The sequence below is a fragment of the Equus quagga genome, chromosome 6 (assembly GCF_021613505.1).
Source record: "Equus quagga isolate Etosha38 chromosome 6, UCLA_HA_Equagga_1.0, whole genome shotgun sequence".
NCBI classification, from domain to species: Eukaryota; Metazoa; Chordata; class Mammalia; order Perissodactyla; family Equidae; genus Equus; species Equus quagga.
Genome location: NC_060272.1, coordinates 121,822,146 through 121,833,306, shown reverse-complemented (window position 1 = coordinate 121,833,306; position 11,161 = coordinate 121,822,146). Strand labels below are relative to the sequence as shown.

General features: G+C 45.9%; 1 protein-coding gene across 1 annotated transcript; it reads left to right on the top strand.

Moving 5' to 3' along the window:
- The first annotated feature begins 2,221 nt into the window (after nt 1-2,221).
- Nucleotides 2,222-8,904, top strand: LOC124240931 (cyclin-dependent kinase inhibitor 2A-like). The gene is made up of 3 exons (XM_046664235.1): nt 2,222-2,352; nt 5,756-6,062; nt 8,683-8,904. Exons 1-3 carry the CDS (start codon nt 2,245-2,247, stop codon nt 8,691-8,693), a joined length of 426 nt encoding a protein of 141 aa, XP_046520191.1. The 5' UTR covers nt 2,222-2,244; the 3' UTR covers nt 8,694-8,904.
- Nucleotides 8,905-11,161: the final 2,257 nt, after the last annotated feature.

The window sequence follows — 11,161 nt, the reverse complement described above, 5'->3', positions numbered from 1 at the left end:
ACATACAGATGGCCAACAGGCACATGAAAAGATGCTAAACATCACTAATCATCAGAGAAATGCAAATCACAATCACAATGGGATACCACTTCACACCTGCCAGAATGGCTTTTATCAAAAGGACAAGAAATGACAGGTGTTGGTGAGGATGCTGAGAAAAGGGAACCCTCGTGCACTGTTGGTGGGCATGTAAATGGTGCAGCCACTTTGGAAAACAGTATGGAGGTTCCTCAAAAAATTAAGAATAGAACTACCATATGATCCAGCAATTCCACTTCTGGGTATTTATCCAAAGGAAAAAAAACCCCACTAATTCAAGAAGATATATGCACCCCTATGTTCATTGGAGCATTATTTACAATAGCCAAGATATGGAAACAACCTAAGTGCCCATTCACGGATGAATGGATAAAGATGATGTGGTATATATACGATGGAATACTACTCAGCCATAAAAAAGAATAAAATCTTGGGGCTGCGCCATGGCTGAGTGGTTAAGTTCACGTGCTCCACTTAGGTGGCTCAGGGTTTCCCTGGTTTGGATCCTGGGCACGGACATGGCACTGCTCATCAAGCCATGCTGAGGTGGTGTCTCACATAGCACAACCAGAGGCACACACAACTAGAATAAACGACTATGTACTGGGGGGCTTTGGAGAGAAGAAGAAGGTAAAAAAAAGAAAAAAAGAAGAAGATTGGCAATAGATGTTATAGCTCAGGTGCCAATCTTAAAAAAGAAAAGAAAAAAAATGAAATCTTGCCATTTGCACCAACATGGATGGACCTTGAGGGTATTGTGCTAAGTGAAGTAAGTCAGACAAAGACAAATACTGTATGATTTCACTCATATGTGGAGTATAAGAACACAACAAACAAGCAAACAAAACAAAAGTCATAGATACAGAGAACAGACTGATGGTCTCCAGAGCGGAGGGAGGTTTAGGGGTGGGCAAACGGAGTGAAGGAGACCCAGAGGTACAAACTCCCAGTTAAAAAGTGTCAGTCATGGGGATGTAATGTATAACATGGTGACTATAGTCAATAATATTGTAATATTGCAAATTTGAAAGTTGCTAAGAAAGTAAATCTTAAAAGTTCTTAGAAGAAAGGTTTTTGTATAATTTTATATGGTAATAGATGGGAACTAGACTTATTGTGATCATTTCACAATGTATACAAATGTTGAATCCTTATGTTGCACATCTAAGACTAATATAATGTTGTATGTCAATTACACGTCAAAAAAAAAAAAAAAAAAAGAGTGGAGATTACCAGCCCAATGACCCATTTTCCACTTTCCTATCTGCTTATGGGCAGAAATCTCCACCATCCCTGTTAATTAGACCTCATCTTCTGGGGCCAGCCCTTATACCAGGCACTAGTACCAACCATTGCACGAGTCTAGAAAACACTCTCTCCGGACGTGTTTCACACGTGTGTGGGCAGGGGGAGGGGACAAGCTGCAGGCGGGCAGACTTTCCAAAAGGAACGCATTTGAGTTCGCATTTCAGACGTAGTGGACCCGGCGGGAGAAACCAAGTGTCGAGGGGTGAAGAAGGGGTGTGTCCTTGAAAAGAAGGGAAGCCTCAGAATCACCGTGATACCGATCCTCGGCCGGCCGGCCGTTTCTTCCGATTAAAAGAGGAAGCAATACTTTGCCTATAAGTTCAAACCCCCTGGTTCGAAGATGGCAGTTAGAAATCCCGTGCAGCTTTCTAATGCGAGGGGGTTGTACAGGGGAGGAAGGAAACAAGGGAGAAATTGCGCCTTAGTGAAGTCAACTCGCGCGAGCCCCGCGTGCGCCTGTTCTGGGGGTGGGGAGCGCAGCGTGGGGAGGAGGGACGGCGGGGACGCGGGGCGGGGGACGAGGGGGGGCCAGGGCTCCCTCCCCCCTCCCCCCTCCCCCCTCCTCGTCCTCGGCCTCCTGGCGCGGATTGCTTCTGGCGGGTTCCCCCAGGTGAGCTACCCAGCCGTGACAGCACAGGCCCCACGAGGGGCGACTTCACGGGGGGGTGACATCTGCAGCGCGTGCCGAGCCTAGGATGCCTCCTCGGAGAACACATGAACGGCGCTGCCGCCGGGGGAGTCGAGAGGCCGAGTCTGGGGGCCGCTTCCGTCGGAGGAGAGCGCAGGGGCGGGCTGGTCACGAGAGGCTGGGGCGGGCCGCTGGCTCTCCACGGCGGCGGGAGGAGGGGAGAGAGCGAGGGGCGAGCGATGGGGAGCAGCACGGAGCTCTTGGCCGACATGCTGTGCACCGCCGCCGCCCGGGGCCGGGTCGAGTTGGTGCAGGCGCTGCTCGAGGCCGGGACCTCACCCAACGCGCTGAACCGTCTCGGTCGGAGCCCGATTCAGGTGGGTCGGCCGGTCGGCCGCGCTGGAGGAGGAGATGGGGGCGGCTTTAGAGGACGAGGTTTGCAAGGGAGTCGGAGCCAGATAAACGTTTAGATTCCCTGTGAAGGGGAGTCTTCCTGGGCCGTTTTCAGATGGTTGGAGTCGGGGACTCCACGGCGACGCCGCGGGGGCTCAGGAAGCCACGGGAGGAATGAGGAGGCACGTGGGGTGCAGAGCTCTATAATAGCGGGAAGAACTGGAGGGGAGAGCCTATTTGTGTTAATATAGACTGAGATGTGTTCTTTATCAGGCATAAAATGTACGAACGTTTCAAATAAAACGCAAGATTTTAAAGAAATGTGAGATTTCTGGGACGGCTTAGCTCCGAACTCACAGACTCCTGAATGCAGCTGATCGTCTTCCTTCCAAGGGGGAGATTTCAGTGGAAATCTACTACTATATATGTTGGAATAAATGTCGATTGAAATTATTCAGAAGCAACTACATATTGTGTTTACTTTTATTTTAACTGACTAGGGAAAATATAGGCGTGTGAGAAAATAGGAAATACAGACAGACGTATATGAAGAAAAACAGCTTGACCTAGCCTGAAGTAATATCAATTTAATTGCCATTTTGGAGGTATCTCCTATTTTTTGGCTATTTTTAGCTTATTTGAGAGAGATGAATTTGTGTGGGATAGAGTTCTCAATTCCTCAATTTTGAGAAATGTCGGTTCTCCCCGCCCCCCCCCCCCATTCCAGGGGGGGGGGGGGGGGGGGGCGGGGGGTTCTTTTTTGTTGTTCGCCCTCACTAGCTTCCTAAATCTCAGGCTAAAAACGAATTTTTCTTGGTAGTCGCTACCCTAGTTTTATTCCCAGCGTCGATAATCATTTCTGATTCTGAAAAATAAAAGTTGTGGGAAACAAAGGCACATTGCAAAAACTCCGGTATAACAAGACAAAGGAAAGTAAGTCCACTTGGAACCTCAGAAATTTCGAAAGTGAATCTTCCTTTCTTAGAACTATGCTACATAAGATAGATTCCATACACTTTAAAATACAGATAGAAAAATAAAACCAAAATGCCTTAAAACTTGAGATTATTTGGGATTTGAAGTGTGAAGAGGTGTTGAGACCAGAGAGGTCTCGTGAGGGTAGAAGATTGACATGAGTCCTTTAGAGGTAATGAAAGCATGGTTCAGAATTTGATCTCAAACATTCTGCCAGCAGCATGGACACTGGGAGTTGGGACTTGCAGTTCTGGAATGCGTTAGAAGAGACCTCATTGGTTTAAATACAAAAGGAAAAAAGAAAGTTGGATAATTAGTTTTCACAATTTTTAAAATAGGAACCATAAGAGCCTAGGGAAAAAGAGGCATGATTTTGGTTTAGGACCCCAACCAAATTTGTGTTTACTGTAAAAATACTTAGTTTATGGAAATTGCTACTATGTATTATTATATTTTATTAATAGTTTATTTTAAATTACTAAATTAAATTTAATGTCTTATCAAATGGATTTAAGTACCCTATAAATATTCCTTTAACTGATTCATTTTCTTTTTGCTTTGGGCTGCTATTATGATTTAAATATTTAAATGTTAGGTTACTTTTCAGTCTTTTTTTCAATTATTTTATTGAGGTCATATTGGTTTATAACATTGCATTACTTTTCAGTCTTTAATACTGTAAAATATAATAAAAACTTTTAAAAGCAGTTTTATGTCCAAGATGTAGGACTTCATTGTATAAATATTCTGTTTATCCTATTTTCATCTATTATATTCACCTGCACTATATAGAGATATGGAGGTTGTATAGACATGGTTTTAGACATGTATATATTAGCTCTGGCACTTACAATAATGCTCCCAAAAGATTATTGATTCCATAATCTATTAGAAATCTGGTGTAAATAAGTAGTTAATAATACTGTGAAAGTTTTCCCAGTTTTTCTTTTAAAACAGTACATTGTTCTAATGCACTGCAATAGTTTTTCTTTCTTTCTGTAGCTGTAATTTGCTTTATTTATATCTTGTCTTTTTTTCTCTCTATTGCTCTCTGTGTCTTTTTGAAAGTTAAATCAGTTTCACTTTCTCCAGGACAAGAATCAACAGCCATAGTATGATTTATTATGGTTCCTTGGTTTGGACAAATTAAGCAATTCATGTTTAATACAGACTGTAACTAAAAATAAGTAATCTCTCTTTATTCAGTCACTATCAACCAGCCAATATAACCAAATAATGGTTATCCTAAAAAAGAATTTTTTACCACCACCACCCACCTTGCAACACTTAAATTGCAAGGTTGCTGTGGACACTATTTAAAAATTCCTCTTTGGTGATGGCTTTGTCTCAAAGATGATTTAGGAACTAAATGAGGTGAGCACCTCCAGTTTAATGAACTTCCAAGGTGTAAACTTTGGAAGTGTCTTAATTTCCTATTTCTGCTGTAACAAATTGCCACGAATTTAGTGGCTTAAACCAAGATAAATTTATTATGTTACAGTTCTGGAGGTCAGGAATCTGAAATGGATCCACAGGCCTGCATTCCTTTTGGAAGTTCTAAGGTAGAATCCATTTCCTTGCCTTGTCCAGCTTTTAGCGACCATCAACATTCCTTGGCTCATGGCCCCTGCTTCTTCTCTCTGACCTCTGTTTCCATTCTTATGTCTTCTCTCTGACTGTAACCTTCTTCTAAGGAAACTTCTGACTACATTGGGCTCACCCTGACAATCCAGTTAATCTCCCTCAAAATCCTTACTTTAATCATGTCTGCAAAGTCCCTTTTGCCATGCAAGGTAATATATTCAGTTTTCGAGTGTTAGGAAGTAGACATCTTTGGGGGGCATTATTTAGTTACCATAGGAAGGAATTCTAGGGCTGGTTACACAAACCTTCTCATTTTGTCTTTAAAAAAATTCAAGTTCAACATGCTGGGAAGCTAAAGGTACCTTAAAAGTTTTGCAAGAATTGAGATTTTGGGGTTTTTTTTTTCCCATTTTCACTTTTTAACAATTTCCACATTCTGGGCTTGAATATACAACAATGAACCATACAAAATCTCTGGGCCTTACGTAATTTTATATCAAAATGAGGGGAAAATACAGGTTAGGCTGTAGCAAAAGCCAGTTTGTCCCTCATCCCTTCACTGTTGTCATGCCTCTGGCAGTGCTGTGTGTGTGGGTGGAACTCCGCATAGGTTGGAGAATATAATGGAATTTACTGTGTACAGAAAAGTGAAATGGGTAGGAGAACTGGCTAAGAGAGTTGGTAACTGAAAGCAAATAAAAGAGTAACCAGATACCCTCTGGCTTGTACCGGTGTCTGCGCAGGGTGGGGGCTTCGTGAATCCTTCCTTGAAATTCACCCTGCCCCTGCCACCTGCCCTCGTCCTCACCACTCTCCTCTCCCCCGCAGGTCATGATGATGGGCAGCGTCCGCGTGGCCGAGTTGCTGCTGCTCCACGGCGCCGACCCCAACCGCGCCGACCCCGTCACCCTCACCCGACCCGTGCACGACGCGGCCGGGGAGGGCTTCCTGGACACGCTGGTGGCGCTGCACCGGGCCGGGGCGCGGCTGGACGTGCGCGACGCCTGGGGCCGCCTTCCCGTGGACCTGGCTGAGGAGCGGGGCCACCGCGAGGTGGCCCGGTACCTGCGCGCGGCCACAGGAGGCACAGAGGGCGGTGGCCACGCTGGTACCGACCCCGCGGAAGGCCCCGCAGGTGAGGTGGCCGATTTAAGAATTTGAACTCAGGGGTCTGCCCGGTGGCACAGCGGTTAAGTGCACACGTTCTGCTTTGGCGGGGCGGGATTCGCCGGTTCGGCGGATCCCGGGTGTGGACATGACGCAGCTTGGCAAGCCGTGCTGTGGCAGGCGTCCCACGTACAAAGTAGAGGAAGATGGGCATGGATGTTAGCTCAGGGCCAGTCTTCCTCAGCAAAAAACAGGAGGATTGGCAGCAGATGTTAGCTCAGGGCTAATCTTCCTCAAAAAAAAATTAATTAAAAAAATAAAATCCTCTGCTCAAGATTATTTAAAAAAGGAAAGCATTTGAACTCAGCTTCCAAAGCCCAGCGCGCTCCTTCTCAGAAGAGAACTTTTGTCCTGGGAGAGCAGGGTCTTGTCTCTTGCCTCAGCTCACACACTGCCACCCCGTGGGACAGTCCCAGTCTCCAGCCTCGCCAGGGCTGAGGACAGGAAATAGCCTGAGAAGGGCGATCCCGGGCTAAAGCCCATCCCATAAACCGTGCCCCCCAACCCCCAAACACTCACCTGCCCGCAGCTCAAGGCCTAGACTGTGGAGCTTTGAAGACTCGAGGCTAGAGGTCTAGTGGCCCTGCTTCCCAACTGGCTGGCTAACTGCATCCATTCGGCTGCCCTTAGCCTCTCCACTCGCTTACGTGGGTCACTGGACCAGTCCTGCGATTTCCAGAGCCACTTGTGTGTGGCATCATGTGGCAGAGATCTGTCATACCTGGCTCCATTGCAAAATTCTACTAAATCCGATTCGCCGCTCTATGCGGTGGAGTTTTCCAGAGCGCTCCCGGGCTTCTGAGGGATGTGGGATGGAGACCTCTCCAACCCTCGCAGTCTACACACCGGAATTTGCTGCGTGCTCCGGGGAACAGAGACCCGCTCTTAAGCTTTCCGTTTCTCCGAGATCGCTGAGACAGGGAGATGGATATGTGGTCCTCCTTGCCTTCTCCTTCTACGACCACAAGGCCTTCTTCTCCACCCTCCCCCTCCCCCCCCCCCCCCCCCCCCGCCCCCCACTCCTGCTTGCCTAAATTACCAACTTTACTCTTTTTTTCTGAAGGGCAGCCATTTTATTATCAAAATATATATATTTGAAGCAATATACGATATTAACACGAATATTTAAGGTAAACCTCGACTTTGAAGATGCTGAAATCTATCCTATTTTAGCTCAGAATTGGGGCACTAGGTTCCATGGGCCTTAGGGGAGCCTGGGAGGATAGACTGCTGAGACAAGCAATGGGCGCTCGGCTGGGAGGCGCGGCGAGTGCGGCGCCTTGGGTCTGAGAAGCGCGAAGATCTCCTTGAGCCTGCCCACCCTCTTCCTCCTCCAGTTGAAGCGTGCGTCAGGGATGCAGCATAGGACGAGGGCCCAGTCACAGGGCTGTTGGGCGGAGCAAGAACTGGGAGGAGCCAAAGAATAAACTGAAACCCTTTAAAACCAAACCTAAGATGTTTAACCCAAGTTCACATCTTGCCTGCCTTCCTCCCTCCCTTGCTCCTTCCCTCCCTCCCTCCCTCCCTCCCTCCCTCCCAACCTCCCTCCCTTCCTTCCTTCCTTCTTTCTCTTTAGTTAGAATCCTACTACACGATGTGCCCCGTTCTAGGCGGGACACAAACGTGAACGAGACAAAACAGGAGTCCTGCCCTCATAGAGCTTACATTCTGGGAAATAGACTTTAAGAAATATCACAGTGTATTTTCAGAGAGTGAGTCTGTAAAACCAACGTGATGGACAAGAGTGAAGTGTAACTAGGAGGGGAGGCTATCTTAGAAAGAGTGGAAGAGATTAGCCACTGGAGGCAGAGAAATCTCAAGTGCAAAGATTGCTGCGGGAATGACAGTGGCGGGTTAGGAGGACGGAAAGGCGGGCTGGAGCGTGTACACAACGCGATCAGAGAGGAGGGCAGAGGGCGGATGATGCGGGGGCCTTGTGGGTCAAAGAAAGGATGTTAGGTCAGTACATGGATTTTGTTCTAGAAACGTTAGGAAGCCATTAGCAGGTTTGGGAGAAGGGGTCTGGGGAGGGAGACGATGGGACTAGAACCGAAGTTTCACAAACTGTGGAGTCGCGCCTGAGCTAGAGGTTCCCTCTGGTTACGCGAGTTCGCTGAGTGGCGTGAGATGCAAGAGATGTCCGGTGACGCGCAAAGGGCGACGCGACGTCTTCAGGTCTTTGCGCCTGGCGTTGTGTGTGGCAGGCACTGGGCACTCCTTATGTATGTACCCGTTTTCCTCTCGCCACCGCGCGGGGTCTTGCGCCCGCGTTCTCCTTGCCCTCGCCCAGGCGAGCCCAGAGCTCGAGAGCGGCCGGCGAGCCCGGAGCAGCGAGCCGGGCAGGGGACGCGCTGCGAGGTCAGCGAGGCTCCGGAGTGCGGAGGCGGCGGACAGGGTCCAGACTCATGGACCGACCCTGTGCTGTGGTTGACGGATACTGAGAGGAGGTGTCCATGCAGGCGAAGCCATCCGCGAACCTTGTCCATAAATTCGAGCACCCAGTGGGGGACTATGAGAGAGGAGGGGGAGGGGTCGCACATCTTTGACTTCTGGATTCTAATGTCCTTTTTAATTTCTGTCATCTGCAGACGTTAAGTGATTTTAAACAATCATTGATATCCGGAGACACTTCGACACATTTGGATCTTCAATCGTCGAAGTTTGAAGATAAGAACTATCCCGCCCCACCCAGTTGTTCCTTGCTAGCTTAGTTCCAATTTATCAAATAGAGCTTTTTAAAATACTTTTTTAAAAAATGCTTTTTAAAAAAATGCTTTTTTTGTATGCTGCTTCTTCGCATGGATTCTTCCCCTAAAGCCCCATTTATATGTTGTTATAAAAAGTAAAAAACCAACACTGCTTCTGCCTTTTCATTGGGTTGGAGTTTTCAGGAGGGAGCACCCACCTCTGAGAACACGTCTATGCGGGCACTTCCTCTTTCAAGCCTCGCAAAGCCAGGTGCTGTTGCTCTTACAGCCGTTTTGTGAATCAGGAAAACAAAGCTTAAATGGGTTACGTGGCCTTTCTTGCGTCAAACTGCCAGCGAATGGCAGAGCCAAGGCTCAATTTTAAAAAAAAAAAAATGTGTTCTTTCGCTTACTCATTTTATTCAGTCAACAGTTATTGAGCAATTATTATAACACCGTGCCAGGGGTATTGTGGGAGGGAAACAGACATCAACTAATAAACACACAAAGACATGACTAGAAATTTTAACGCCAATTTCATTGAATTAAAGACAGCCTTGTTTCCTAGACTCCTCCTTGTTTCATGTATCTGTTAGAAATCCATGCAGTAAGTACACATAATGGATTATAAGACACTTCCGGATCTCAGATGATATATCAAAAGCTGGGTCTTAGGATCTATGAAATGCTGTTAACAAGTGATGAATGGAAACTCGAGGGAGATCTCAGATTGACAGACTCTCTTCCACCTGGCATTCTGTTACTTATGCTGCTCCAGGACCCAGCCCCAGAAGGTTTTGGGTGTTTTGCCCAAGGCCCCACATCCAGCAGGTGACAAGCCCACAGAGCGTGGCCCACAACCATTGAGTGCGGTCCTGCAGCCTGTTGGGGGTCTTCCTGAGCTGGCCCCCCGCCCAGTGCCCAGCCCAGCACTCTGAGACCCGCCAGCAGTGGCTCCAGGGGCCTGTGAAGTTGCTGTTGACTGTCACCTAAACCAAAGCTGCTCCCCACTTCTCTGCCAGAGCAGGGATGCTGCAGGAGCATGGCTTCAACTTCAGCTGGGGCCAGGAGGCCATGCTGCCTCCGCCCAGGCCTGGGTACCACACCTGCATTACTTATTTAATTTTTATTGAAGTGCAATTCATGTAAAATAATATTAACGATTTTAAACTGTACAATTTAGTAGCACTTAGTATGCTCACAATGTTGTGCAGCTATCACCATTTAGTTCCAAAACATTTTAATCACTTCCAAAGGACACCCTATACCTGTTAAGCATACTCATTAAATCCTTCCTTCCAGGCCCTGGCAATCACCAATCTCCTTTTGTCTCTATGGATTTACCTATTCTAGACATTTTGTATAAGTGTAATCATACAATATATTGTGTTTTGTGTCTGGCTTGTTTTCACTTAGCATAATGTTTCTGAGGTTCATCCATGTCGTAGCATGTGTCAGTGCTTCATTCCTTTTTATGGCTGAATAATACTCCATTGTTTAGCTCTTCATCTGGTGATGAACATTTGGGTTGTTTCCACCTTTTGACTATTGGGAATAGTGCTGTGAACATTTATATACAAGTATTTGTCTGAATATTTATTTTCAATTATTCAGGGTATATACTTAGGAATGGAATTGCTAGGTCATATAATTCCACGTTTAACTTTTTGAGGAACTGCCAAACTTTTCCACAGCAGCTGCACCATTAAACATTCCCACTGTCAATGTACAAGGGTTTCAATATCTCCACGACCTCAATAACACCTGTTATTTCCTAGTGAGTATGAAGCGGTAGCTAATTGTAGGTTTGATTTGCATTTCCTTAATGACTACAGATGTTGAGCGTCTTTTCATGTGTTTATTGATCATTTGTATAGTTTCTTAGGGGAAATGACTTTTCAAGTCATTTACCCATTTTTAAATTGGGTTATTTTTCTTTTTGTTGTTACATTGTAAGAGTTCTTCGCATATTGTGGATACTAGGCCCTTATCACATATATGATTTATAAATATTTTCTCTCATTCTGTGTGCTATCACTTCACTTTCTTGATAGTGTCTTTTGATGCACAAAAGATTTTAATTTTGATGAAGTCTAATTAATCTTGTTTTTCTTTTATTGCTTGTGCTTTGGTGTCATATCTAAGAATCCATTGCCAAATTCACGTTCATAAAGATTTACTTCTATGTTTTCTTCTATGACTTTTATAGTTTTATATCTTGCACTTAGGTCTTTGATCCACTTGAATTATTTTTTGCATATTGTATAAGGTAGAGTTCTAACTTTATTCTTTTGCATGTAGATATCCAATCGTCCCAGCACCATTTGTTAAAGAGACTATTCTCTGTCAATTGAATAGTCTGGGATCCTTGTCAAAATCA